The 14,646-nt window shown below is 36.0% G+C and overlaps 1 protein-coding gene across 5 annotated transcripts in view; it reads right to left on the bottom strand.

Moving 5' to 3' along the window:
* Positions 1 to 14,646, bottom strand: part of LOC310642091 (putative RNA-binding protein Luc7-like 2) — a 52,630-nt gene that overhangs the window by 11,887 nt on the left and 26,097 nt on the right. For 2 of the 5 annotated variants that reach the window (XM_083365502.1, XM_083365498.1), the window contains 4 exons: positions 11,399 to 11,493; positions 3,828 to 3,926; positions 2,803 to 2,913; positions 1,791 to 1,934 (listed from right to left, as the gene is read on the bottom strand). In XM_083365502.1, the coding sequence (XP_083221628.1) occupies positions 1,791 to 1,934; positions 2,803 to 2,913; positions 3,828 to 3,926; positions 11,399 to 11,493 (449 nt within the window). The other 3 variants (XM_083365499.1, XM_083365500.1, XM_083365501.1) reach the window with 3 other exon arrangements.

Below are 14,646 nucleotides of genomic sequence, written 5' to 3'. Positions count from 1 at the left end.
TGGTATCAAGGAATTTTGCTCAGGAATATAATTAGTGATAGTTTACCAGAATCAGATTAAGGAAATATTCTGACATGTACAGGGATTCCTTTCTCTATGTGCTAGGCTTCATAAAGGGAAAGAAGTAGCACAAGTTCATTGTGCCTAATAAAAAACTGAGATAAGCCACAAATTTATTTATTTATTTATTTATTTATTTATTTTATTACATTTATATACCGCCCTTTCCCGAAGGACTCAGGGCGGTTTACAGGGTAATTAAAAACCAAAATACAAAAGTTAAAAACAAGTTTAAAAAAAATTAAATTTATCCCTGTATAAGTAAAACCCCAGTTAAAAAGATTAATCCTCAGCCTGGGCCAGAGAGCTCGAAGAGCCAGGTCTTCAGGTCCCGGCGGAATGAACGGAGGTCGGGGGCAGTCCTCAGCTCCACTGGCAGCTGGTTCCAAAGGGCAGGCGCCCCCACTGAGAAGGCCCTATCCCTGGGTGTTGTCCACCGGCAATCTCTTACTGGGGGCACCCTGAGAAGACCCTCCCTGTGGGAGCGCACTGGACGAAGGGAACTTGATGCCGGCAGCAGGTGTTCCCTCAGATATCCCGGACCCAAGCCATGTAGGGCTTTATAGGTCATCACCAGCACCTTGAATCTCAGCCGGAGGGCAACTGGAAGCCAATGCAGCTCGCGGAGTAGAAGTGTTACATGGGAGTATCGGGAGACCCCCATCACAACTCGCGCGGCCGCATTCTGCACCAGCTGAAGCCTCCGAGTGGTCCTCAAGGGCAGCCCCATGTAGAGAGCGTCGCAGTAGTCCAAACGGGAGGTCATGAGCGCATGAGTGACTGTGCGTAGGGCATCTCGGTCCAGATAGGGTCGCAACTGGCGCACCAGGCGAACCTGGGCAAAAGCCCCCCTGGTCACGGCTCCTATATGGTCTTCAAAATTGAGTTGTGAATCCAGGAGGACGCCCAAGTTGCAAGCCCTATCAACGAGGGGGTAACACCTCACCCCCCATCGTTAGAGATGGAATAGTCTGGTTGACCCGAGATGCTGATATGCACAGCCACTCAGTCTTGGCGGGATTGAGACGAAGCCTGTTTCTCCCCATCCAGACCTGGACCGCCTCCAGGCACCGGGACATCACGGCGAGGGCATCACTGGGTTGGTTCGGGGTGGAAAGAAAAAGTTGGGTATCATCAGCGTACTGATGATACCCCACCCCGAAACCACGAATGATCTCACCCAGCGGCTTCATATAGATGTTGAACAGGAGGGGCGAGAGAACCGACCCCTGAGGAACTCCACAAATGAGAGGCCTCGGGGCGGATCTCTGCCCTCCCGTCAACACCGACTGCGAGCGGCCCAGGAGGTAGGAGGAGAACCACCGTAAAACGGTGCCTCCCACTCCCAACCCCCTGAGACGCTGCAGTAGGATACCATGGTCGATGGTATTGAAAGCCGCTGAGAGATCTAATAGGACCAGGACAGAGGAGCAACCCCTGTCCCTAGCCCTCCAGAGATCATTCACCAGCGCGACCAATGCCGTCTTTGTGCTGTATCCGGGCCTGAAACCCAATTGGTACGGGTCCAGATAATCAGTTTCCTCCAGGAACAGAGGAAGCTGATGCACCACCACACTCTCAACAACCTTCGCCAAAAAGGTTGTTAATAAAGTTAAACACTTGATGTGTGTGTGCATTTTGAGAACAAAGAATATAGTTTAAATATTCTTTGTTATCAACTTCTTCCAGGACTAACTGAAAGAATATACTTTTGTACACAATCAGATTACCTCTGCTTCTCTTTTCTTTGCTCTTGCTTTCTCTACTTCATCCATTACTTTCTGAGATTCTTCCACATTTCCATCAGCTCCAAGTTGTTCAACTTTAGCAAGCAGTTTTCCTATTTCCTCATTTAATTCATGGACTCGTTCAGCCTTTTAGAGAGAAAAGCAATATTTACACTTGCTAATATTACTAATAATCACTATTTAGAAGCCATATCAATATAAAGCAATAAGACACTGCAGGATGAAGTGCTTCTGTTCAGCTAGCCGTTCCCTTTTCCAGGGTACTCTGGCTTATTATGCTATGAATGCTCTATGCAGATTTTGAACAATAATAAATAGAAATGTTTATATATGTTGCTTATAGTACTTGAATATGAAAAAAGCAACATTTCAAAATTTACAATACTGAAAATGAATTAATATTAAATAAATTAACTGTGGCATGGGAATTTTTTCATTCCTGCTCATGTTATTTTTATAAACAAAAGCATCTTCATATCACTATGACAAAGATGGGTAATTAGTGTCCTTCAAAAGTTCAAACTTCAACAGCCCCAGCCAAGCAAGTCAGTAGCCATGGATTGTGAGAGTTGTAATTTCAAGGCACTATAATGTTTATTCCTACAGACAGACAGGCAAAAAGAAGCTATATTCAACTGCCTCTTCTTATAGACAAGAAAAAAAAATAATTTGGAATTTTGCATTCACTGCCACACACCAATATATCCCATTTTGAATTCAATTCAAAACCCCTTGTAATGCACAAATATGTACATGTAGGCATCTATACGTATGCATACACATACATAGTTTCACACAAAACTAAAAATCAAAACCAAGTCTTTGCTAAGCTATGAAAAATCTGTGCATCGTTTTCTGCATATTGTCTTTTGTTACCCACTAATTTGATATAAAATGGGACTTCCAAAATTCTTCTATATAAATATGCTATATATAAAACCAAATTAGAAGTCCTTACGGAAAACCCTGTAATAAGTAAATATTAAGTACTTACTTTGGCTGCAACTTCAGCACTGATCTCTTCTTGAGTTTCAGCCAGTCTTTTCTTTGACACTTCAGTTTTCCTATCACAGTCAGCAATGAATGACTGCAGGTGATCCATTGCCTAACATATAAATCAGAAAAGTATCATACTGTACTGTAAATAAGCACTTTTCCAGAATGCAAAAATTAACAGTAGAATTAAATTATACATATTAAATAATGTACAAATTACTGTTTTAATTATATTTAATACTTTTCTGGAAGATTGTAAAACAAATAAAATTGAGACCATAGTTACATGAATTCTTACGTTCAAGGTAATAACCACATCAACACTTGTATTTTCACAAATATTCGATCAAACAAATGAGAACAATCATTTTGAGGACAGTTGTATATATCACATTTAGAACTGGCAAGTTAACAGAAATTAAAACAAAACAAAAATGGGAATGAAGATTTCACATTCTGAAGATTCAAGTTATTCAAATATCCTAAGAAATTAGCTATAATTGGATGGTTTCAGAATATCTACTGTAAAAATCCGAAGGCTCTGTATTCAACAGTGTTTCATCTCCCCTCCTCTCTCTGTGTGTCTACATGTAAAATCTTTACTAAAATTATATGATGCCTGTCTTCCTGATAAAGGGACTCTGGACGGCTTTTTATTATAGAAAAGGTTTGTGATTTTTATTGTGTAATCTACTGGCCCTAGTGTGTGTTCCACTTTTTCCCCTAAGCTAGTTAGAAGAAGTAGGACACTGTAACTACCATGTCACACTAGGAAAATGCATGACTTCTTCAAGGCACTAAGATCATGTGCAAATCTGAAGCCCTTTACCACTTTAATTTCAAATGAAACACCTTTCTTACTTCAGCTTCAAATAATTGCATACTTTACTAATAACTGTCAGAAATTCTAAATTAATTCTATATTAAATATTCTACAATAATGCACAATTTGACCAGATGTTAGCACTATCAATTCTCTTTCCATTCTTTATAATACAAAGATAATTTCGTGATAGAACATACATCAAGTTCAAAGAAAAAGTCTTGCTCTTTTGATGCAATTTCATAATCTGCTCTTAACGCCAAATCATGCACCTTCAGACATTCTCCAAGATCCATCCTCTGAAACACAAGACAACACAAAAGGGCAATTTTACAAGGAAATACTAAATGGATACAAATTATATTCTTATTTCAATATTCAAAGGGTGTACCTATATATTTTAAATTACTACACAAATTTTGTTTAAAAGTGATCAGTCACATCATTAAAAGTCCCAAAGTCTCAGTGACACCGTACTGGAACAATAGATCAATACACTTAAATAAAAAATAAAGCAATCTTAGCAGAATTTCTTCCTCTTAGGAAGAGCTTTCCTTTCAGTTCTTGCATATTTTCCTTACAAGCTAGTATGCTTAACAAATCAAATTTGTTAAGGGAAACATACATAATGTCCATTGTATTACTTTTTTCAATTTCAGATATGGATTGCCATTGTGTTCTTCCTAGGGCTGAAACAGTGTGATTGGGTCTGTGAACTAGAACTCATGATCCTGGTGTTTTAATTGCTACACCAAACTGGTTCTCTATTGTATTACTTTAGGTCCAATTAAAAACTAGGTTTGAATATATGTCCTTTCATAAGAACAAATGGACTAGGATGGAGCTTGAGCCAGAAGGCTATTTGGTCTGGAGCATGATGGAAAGGATGTCTGTTTTTACTGTCTGTGATCATTATATGAGAGGGGCAACCATGTATGTTCTATTAATAGATAAATAATATTACAAAGGTTTACAGTTTAACCTGGCTGGTACTATAACTTGGACAGGGGAGAAATGAAATGCAAATTTTATATTTTATAATATGATTTAAAACTTACGCATTTAGCTCTCATAAAAATCTGAAGCAAATATTTATTACATATATATATCGCTTCTCTCAACAATAAGGTGATTTTGGGTGGCTATATACAGAAAACACCACAGATGAAACACAGTGCATTTCTCTTCTCTCTTTCAAAACTCTCTTTAGCAACTAAGTTGCCTGATCCTTTTTCCACTGTAATTTATGCCTAGGGATTCCTAGTCATTCTGAATTGTTTATTGGGTTCCCCTTATTTCCTGTTGTCAGTTTCTTTCCTTCCTTGGCTTATTAAACAAAGCCACCAAAGCTTTGCCTACTTTTCTAGCTCTAATATGAGTAGGAGAATACAGAAACTACTATACTGGGCAGGTAAAGTGTAGACAAGAAAAAAGATAAAGGAAGCAAAAGATCCAAGTCCAAACAGACAATTTAAAGATATAAACCCTATTTTACCTGTAGGTCATTTGCAATAAGTTTTTGCACAAGAAATCTGCTTGATAATCTTTAGCACTGTCCATAATGAAAACATTATAATTAAATTCACTACTTTCATCAGCCAATTTACTATTAGTTATATGGATATCAAAAAGTGAGCGATCACTCCAATATATACAGATTTAAAAATGAAGAGTTTTGATATCAACTGCTTTAAAGAATGGATACTTTAGAAGTATCTTTATGATAAAATGATTTTATGTGAAAGACTACCTTCCGTATTTATGATTATCAGTAATATCGCATTAATACTCAAGTCCAATGAACAACTCTTTTATGAGAAATTAAGACTAGTAAAAGGGTAGAGAAAACTGTTTTGATTAATTGAGAGTCAATTTAGTGATTAAGGTGTTGGACTAGGAAGTAGAGACCCGATTCCAGTCAATCTTCAGCCACAGAAGGTCACTAGGTGACTTTGGATCAGTCACTTTCTTTCAGTCCAATTTACCTTACTTGAGGTGGGGAAAAATAAGATGGAGGACATAACTTCAAATAATAATAGTAATGATGCATATTAAGTGTTTTTTATCTTTATTCATGTCAGAAGCATCTTCAAATTATGGACATATACAATTCAATACTAAGCAGCTAAAATAAGTGTAAATAGGTCATAGATATAGCACATATGAAAAGTATGTAAAATAAATAGGATTAAAACTAGATGACATTTGCCGAGTATTAGGCCACATCAACAGCATTTCCTATCACCAGCATGAGGTCTTCCTGTGTGCATGTTGAAGAACATCATATGCATACACCATAGCATATATGAGATGGACTGTTCTCCACATTCACAAAAAATATCTTCTATAGGGAAGTCCCATTTTCTTAAAATTGTCCTTTGATCTTCCTACCCTGGTACACAGTCTGTTTAGTGATTTCTATATAGGTCAAGGTTATTCTTGATCAGGAAGCAGATAGTCATGTGGTTATGCCCAGTTACTTGACAGCTCCTTTTCTATTGGTGCACTATTGGTTGCCTGGTACACTCTTCTCTATTTTTCTAAGTTTTTGCTTATCTTTCAGGCCTAATACATTTATTTTTTTATCTCACCTTTTTTTGGTCAATTCAAGCAATGTACTTATTAATATTCTAAACTTCTAGTTTCCCCAACAATGGGTTGGGTTGAATGTAATGAGGGGTCTTTGGTGCTCTCTGAGCTTGTTTTTTTGCAGACATTTCATTACCCTAACTAGGTAACATCATCAGCGCTAGTAAGGAGTGCTGTTTGCTGTCAGTTTATATTCTGGGGTCTTGCCTCTCTGTGTGGGTGGGGGCAGTCTTAGGGATTCTTTGATTGGGCTGTTTACTAAAGGCTCTTTAGCAGTTTCTTGGTTGGGGTATTGCTTACTTGATTGTTGGTCTGAAGTTGACCTTGGAGTTAATCTATGCTGATCTGAGTGCTGAGTGGGAAGGTGCTGGAGTCTTTTTCACATTGGGGCTGGTTAATTGTCTCTTTTGCATAGTCTGTAGATGTTAATATCTTATGTGTCTATTGATGGCTGACTTGTCAGTGCCAGGCTTCTAGAAATTTCTTGGCATTTTTGCATTTGGACTGGTCTAGGATTGTCACATTTTCCCAATTGAAATTATGGTTAAATGTTGTGAAATTAAACAATTTTTATCATGCCTTTTGACTGCCAGTTGATGTTCATGGATGCATTCTGCCAGTCTTCTGCCTGCTTGTCCTACATAGTGGTTGTTGCAGTTCTTACACTGTATGTTGTAGGGTTGCTGGTTGAAGGAGGCTGCGTGGCTCATTGCGCAGATCACACTGCTGCCGCCACTCGTGGCATGCCATGTGCTCATTGTACAAACTGCGCCGTTGCCGCCATTAGCGGCAGGACACTGTGTGGCTTGTGTCACTGCTGCCGCTTGGGGTAAAGGCTACTGCTAAGCTTGTAAGCCGCCCTGAGTCTTCGGAGAAGGGCGGGATATAAATGGAATTTTAAAAAAATTAAAAAATAAAAGGCTGCAAGGCTCATCACGCCGATCCACCACTGCTCGCAGCAAGAGGCTGCAAGGCTCATCACATTGATCGAGACAAGCAGCAGCAGTGGTGCAAAGCAACACAACAAGCCATGCGGCCTCCTGCTTTGATGGCAACAGTGGCGCAATAGGTTCGATGAGCCACGTGGTGTGCAACCGCAGAACTCAGACAGCAGTGCAACAGGTGTTGGGGAATGGGAGGTCTGGCTGCGGCAGTCCCCCCAAAATAAGACCCGGTGCCTCTTTTAGAGGCAAAAAAAATATATAAGACTAAGTCTTATTTTTGAGGAAACAGTCAAGAGACACAGGGGAGAAAACATCAGTCAGAGTTGAAGAAGCTTCTTGGATGAGAAGTAAAATGTCTTCAAAGAAAAACTAGCAAGTCCAGTTGCCGCTTGAAAAAGTGCCTTTGGGACAACCATGATCTGGATGACTGACAATCTCTATAGACATTTAGCTATGTACTTTAGGCTGAACACCCTTCGAATGGTACTGGAGCACGAGCAGATTTCCAGAAAAAATTGCAGACTTACAGGAACCATTTTGCTTCAGTTTCAGATGCAGACAACACAGAGTCATCCCCAACAGCCTGCTCCTGAGTTCAACAGTGAAGAGATACAGGGCAGAAAAGCTCATGCAGAAAGCACCGCTCCACAACACAGTTCTTTCAGCACTTCCAAGAGGGCTCCACACCCATTTGCACTACTCAGGTCACCCTGACAAATCCCCAGTGGCCTCAACAACTTTCTAAAAGAATGCAAATGACCAGCTCCCTGCAAGGAATATAAATACTTCCATTCTCCACCGTCCTGTCAGCACTGAAGAAGCTTCTTGGATGAGAAGCAAAATGTCTTCAAAGAAAAACAAGCCAGCCCAAATGCCTCTTGAAAAAGCACCTTTTGGACACTTCTGAAATCTTTCCAAGAAAACTTCAGGGAATTGTCCAGGAGTTAACACTGAGTCAGATGCATACCTCCCCCACCCCATAGATTAAATAAAATACACAATTTTTTTCACTGTTTTCTCTTCTCCTTGATGCCTGTATGACACAAAATATTTCTGCATTTATAACTTTTATTTCTATAGGTATAATTTTTGATGTACATTATAAGAAAATTCATGTCTTCCTAAACAAAAAACTAGTCCCAAATCTTTCCTAAAAATTAAACTGTAATTCTACCCTAACACAAAATGCAAATATCAGTTTAGTAGTTTAAACAGAAGTGGTAATGTGGTGTTTACTACCACCACAATAATACATACTAAACAAATTTGTGAAATGCTATGCATTTGGTTTTAAATAAAGGATTCCTGGGACAATATATGCCAGAGAATGTAGGATTTTCTAGCTATCATTCTTGGAAGATAAACAGAGACTTTCGATCTCTTCTTCAATGAAATTTGTTCAAGGACAGTACTCTTCCAGTATTAGAAATCATAAGAAATGAACAACAACACCAAAGAGGTTTCCAGAGAAATGATGGTGATAAAATGCCACATGTACAAATATTTCTCTCCCTCCCTTTTATGAATAAAAAGCAAGGATCATAGAAGTCCTTCATTTCAATGGCCCCAGAATTATCTTTTGTGGTAACTAAGCTTTTTAACCATTTTAAATCAATGAGAACAAGCTAACAATAATTAACATATTTCACTGACTTCAGCAGAACTGTAGCATTACCAATTTAATTTAAATTCAGTGTTCACTTTGTTCAGATCCAGTGTTGTGTTGTTAAGATCTGGAATGAAAAGACTTAAAGGTAAGTCCATTTACACTCTTGGAAATTCACTGTGTGCAATCAAGCCACTCATTCTCACAGATGAACCACCTTAGCAGGCTATTGCTATAGGAAGATTGTCACCCTAAAGCAGGCATATCATACTCGCGAGTCACGTGACGTTGTGCAATATATTGTGACTTTTTCCCCATTGCCAGCCATGGGGTGGGTGCGGTTTCAGTATGGTGCATCTAGCCTGTGGGCCGGCAGTTTGATATGCCTGCCCTAAAGCCTTCCTGAGCTTTGCAGGATACTAATCAATTAATCAATAAAAACTTGAGGCTGGCAAAAAGTGATAAAGCAATAGAACCTTAAAGATGTTGAATGCAGTTTTAGTAAAAGCAGACAGTCATTAAAATTAGAGCCAAAAGCAGCAAAAAAGCACAGGTTCTGGATGGCGTTTGGGAAAAAATTAAAGTTATATATTGGCAAAAACTGTTAAATGATTACTTGCAATTCAGATTCCATATAAATCTGGAGGGCTGTTAACTTATGGTTTAGCCATAAAAATTAGATTTATTTAAATTGTAGCATGTTTCACGGTGACAAACCTATTCTATTTTGCCTTAAATCTTTCTCTTTGTGCATTTTTGTATGCTAACTGGTTAAATAGAAGAGCCTTGGTGGAGCAGTGGGCTAATGCCTCCTTAAGTAACACCAGCTGCCTGCAATTAGTGCAAGTTCGCATCCCACCAGGCTCAAGGTTGACTCAGCCTTCCATCCTTCCAAGGTAGGTAAAATGAGGACCCAGATTGTTGGGGGCAATTAAGCTGACTTTGTAATAATGCCGCTGGGGGGGCGCGCGAAAGCCCTAATAAGCAGGCATATACATAGAATGAAGGCTACTGCTAAGCTTGTAAGCCACCCTGAGTCTTCGGAGAAGGGCGGGATATAAATGGAATTTTTAAAAAAAGGAAAATAATACATTAGCTTTACTGATTCCTTAGCAGTTAATTAACAAGTATCCAAAAGCATGAATTAAAATTTATTTTGTTATTTATTTTTCTACCTTGGGAGATATATAAAAATTTTATTCAGATATTTAGGATTTTTCTTAAAACTGAATTCCTGTTTTTCAGTTCTGTATGTTATATCAGTTGACTTCTAAGACCAGCAAAAGCTAATTATAATCATGGCGATTATTCTATATCCCCAAGTTCAATTACACTGAAAATACTGAGGTAGACTTTTATAATAAAACTTGTCAAACAAGAACATTCCATATATCAATTGCAAAAATATAAAAATAAAAGAGGCAGCCAAATAGCAATTTGAAGAACAAAACATTCCTTGGAACAATTTTATCAGGTGCCATTGATATCAAACTGTGTGAAATGTTTCTTACAAGTGATACCATGGGTAACTATTTTCAGTCAATGTCTTAATATGAAGTATTTAAATTATGAATGAAATAACCTTCTATGACACATGCAAAGTATTCCATTACTACTTGAATTCTACTGCTAATAAGGTCTGGTCAATTTTAAATCATTGGCTTGCATCGTGATAAACAATTTTATCCCAAATGTGAATTAATTATATTAAATTATTAAATATTATTAGTATTACTATAAACCCAAAGGGTATAGAGAATGAACAAATATGCAAACGGTGTAAAATTCTGGATATCTTCAATTATGAAGTTCAGAATTTAAATCTTTTATTCAAAGTCATGATGTTATCTAGCGGAAGAGAACAGAAGGGAATAATAGTACTTGATAAAATTGAAGAATATCTTTTGCAAAGGAAGTTGATAATTGAAAAATATGGACAAACAGAAAATAACAGTACATAAAAATACAGAAAAATATCTTTCAATGGAAGGTTAGCATGAAAAATACTTCACCAAACTAGAAACTGAGCTGAGGTTTCTAGTTTGGTGAAAAAGCAAATATATTGTATTTACCAGATTAACTGAATTCTGGACAACAGTTCACATAATTTTCTATAGTAATATTTAGAATTTATATTATTAGAGGAGTAAAAACTGCTATTTGTTCATGCATTCAGGTTTTATGTTTTTGTTAAATGCTTCATGATATACTTGTTTTTATTTCCAATTTCAGCATAAAAATAATGCAACATACTGTTTTTTATTAAGCAATCTGGATTCAAAGCAAAAACGTTATGCAGGACCTATGTTGATTCTCATGTCACACTTGTCACCATCTCTTTAAAAAAGCAGAGTCCTTTCCTGTGTTTGAGCAACAGCCATTACACTTTCTCAGAAAAATCTATTTTTTATTTACTTTGCTGCTCATATGTCCGATATGTGCCCATATTTGTGCCATAATCCCACTTTCCCCTTTTAATCCAGATTGCTACAAATCCCTATATCTTAATTTTATAATGTAAATACACAATCAAATGTAAAATGAGCTTGAGTACTTCTGCAGAGATATATATATATCTTAACTTATAATTTAATATTTATGAATATAATATTTATGAATATAGAATACGCACTGTTCCTGAAAGGACATCATGAGGACAACAGTTGAGAAGATGACTTTTGCACACCCTGTCATCACTGAATTTAATTCGCTGACGTGTAGTATCCCCTGCAACATAGAAATATACATTTCTGATTAGAGAATCATATAATATTGTATAAACCATTCATACTTTTAATATGCTTTCTCTTTTGTTCAAAACAACATTCTACTTTTCACAAAAAGAAAAATATTAAGACTATATAATTTCAGGCTCTGCAATGGATACAAGTTTCTAAAATAATGTAAAAAAACTAAAAACTCTACACTGGGTGAAAATGCATTGCCTTTAAAGCAAATTTATGAAAGGCATAAATTAATACTCCCAGTAAAATTGATTATATTAGCATCAACAGCCTTCAAAACATTTATACCACATTTTCTGATGTTTACTGAATTCCCGCTGTCAGTTCTTCAAGATCTAATTTTTACTTTAGGCAAGGGCAACACATATTGAAGGTATGTATTTCAGTATGTGAAGTACTGTATCACTGGGAAAACAATGCCTGCAAAGAGCATTATTCAAGAGAGATGAAATCCTGTTTGATTATGACTTCTTAAAGGTAATTTGAAACTTTTACAAACTTTTACAAACCCGAAAGCATCAACTTGCTTACCACATATTTAAATTCAATTACAAGTTTAATCAGTCACATCTGTGAACAAGGTTGGAAGTTTTATCCAAATAATATGCAAAACACTGGCTGATTTATTGCAGATTTTTCACCCACGACAATTTGCAGCAGAATATTCACTGTGTCAGATTTGAAAAAGATAATTCCATAAAATGTATTTTCAGTCTAAAGATGCAGAATCAGATACAATCCTTATATTTCCAGGGTTTTTTAAAATGTATTTTAAATTATAATTATGTAAAATGAAAACCTACTGGTGAATTACTGAAGCAGAATATCACTGCTGGGAAAAAAACCAAGAGTTTTGAAACTTTATCCCAACTTTATTCATTCCAAAAAGGAAAACGGTTTAAAATAAAAAAAAAATATAGCCACTATCCTATTCTCATAAACCTGGAAGAATTTAAGCCTATTCAACAATTCTACACTTCAAATTTCTAATCTAACCAAACTATTACGCAATTCCAGAATAACTACTTGCCCTAAAAAAGAACTGATGTAACATTTTCAGATGGGCTGTATTCTGCTCAAGTATTTGTATCTGATATCAATGTTTATCAAGGTTAGTCAAATAAGCAATTCACAAAGCTTCAGAGTAGTTCAACAATAGGTTTTCAGAAGCTGGGTTTTTAGATTTAGTAATTTTATACTAATGAAAATTTAGAATTGTCTTTAAAATCCACACCTACTACTGCAGAAAATGAGGAACTGGGATATTTTCCCACCAATTTTCCTCTCTTTTTAAAGACACAAATTGTTGGTTCCACATTAACACATCTGAAAAGTTAGCAATAACTCACGGCTCGGCGAATGCAGGGCCTTTCTGAGACTCCCTTGCAGAATGAAGTAGGCAGGCATAGATACATTGAACCTTTATAAATAAAACAAGGGGCTATATTGTTCAGTTTGTATATAATAAACTCTGCCAGCATTTTAATTACAGTGTCTAGAAATACATTGTGAAGGTAAAGAGTAATAGGAAACCTGAAGTATTTATTTGTGCTGGTAGCAATGAGTCAGCTTTGTATTCAAGGGAGATTTTGTTAGGAAAAGCTACCTAAATTATAGCTGGAAAAATATTTTGATTACTAGGTACCTATGTTCTGTCCATCTTCTGCTTTAAGCAATCTAGGAATTTGCTTAAAAATGTATCCCAGTGCCTAGAATTTCAAATATATTTCCAGCCATGCTTCAAACACTTTACATTTTAAAAACCCATTCGTTTCCAGATAAAACTTATCTCAAAATGCAAAATCACTATTAAAATATATTTGCATGGATTAGCAATTTAACATTTTAAAATATAAATTTTGAAATACAGATTGTTCATCAATGTTCAATAACAATGGTGACTGAATGCAAAATGGGAAACAGCTTTTTCTTTTTACTGTACATTCTATGTGATCAGGGAAATTTATTCTTGCAATTGTCATAATGAATGTATACGAACAAGTTTAGTGTTCTTTAGAAACAGTAACTTCCTTTAAAAAACGTCTGGCCCAAACCATATTTCACTACTTCATAAATATGGAAGCAATTATATATTTGCATCTCATTTTTTTAAAAAAATCCCATGAAGTCAATTGCTATATTATCTTTTAATTTACAACATAATCTCCTGATAATAACAATTAGCTCTCTAAAACGTGTTCTCCACCAAATGATAATTTAGTGGAATCTGGAAATACTAATCAAATTTCATGTCTTTTACTAATAAATATAAGAATATATTATCTACCCACAATATATACATTTAACTACATATTCTTCTAGATAGAAAAAAGTGTGCATATTTTTTCAGCTAATGTTCTATTGTTGTAAGCATTCAATTATTTGAATATATTAGGATACATTTCTCATTATTTTGATAATTAGTTTCATATAAACCATGATTTTCCTCCCATCTCACCTACTATAATTACCCCAGGAATGTTATTGATATTCCTACTATTACTGAAATCTTCTTTAGCTTACAGATTCTAATTTTATGCTATCAAGAAAATAGTTAGGATGATGCAAAAAATTAACATGTCAAAATGCATCAACACGAATCAATCTACATGTATATTGTAACATTTTAATCTGGTAACCCTATTACAGATAGTGTCAGAAGCATGTCCACAGAGATTGGAGCAGCAATAATCTAAAGAATAAGAGCTGAGAAAGAGGAAAATCCTATATTTTTCACTCCGATAGCTGACTAGATTACTGCTTCCCTACCTTTGAAAAAGCAAACATGACTATATGTGTGTGTATTTGTATATCAATCAAATAGCCTTTAATTCTGTTTGTTGTAACTATACTTAAATGATTACTTGCAAAACCAATTATACAAATCCCTCAAATTCCTACTTCAACAGAAGCTATGTTTCAAAAGAGTAGTACATCAAATATTAAAGACAAAAGTATCAATTGTTTAAAAATAAATGCCCAATTACATATGTGATCTTTTTACATCTGATTAACAAGAATATTTTTCTGTTAGCACAATTGTGCATGCATCACTGTGCACAGAATAACAAGTAGGCAGAATCAGTCTATTCATGTAATAGAAAGATTACACTTGGCATTTACATTAAGAAAGTCT

The sequence above is a fragment of the Vipera ursinii genome (assembly GCF_947247035.1).
Source record: "Vipera ursinii genome assembly, chromosome: 6".
Taxonomy (NCBI): Eukaryota; Metazoa; Chordata; class Lepidosauria; order Squamata; family Viperidae; genus Vipera; species Vipera ursinii.
The sequence above is the reverse complement of the archived record's forward strand: the minus strand, read 5'-3'. Positions and strand labels throughout refer to the sequence as shown.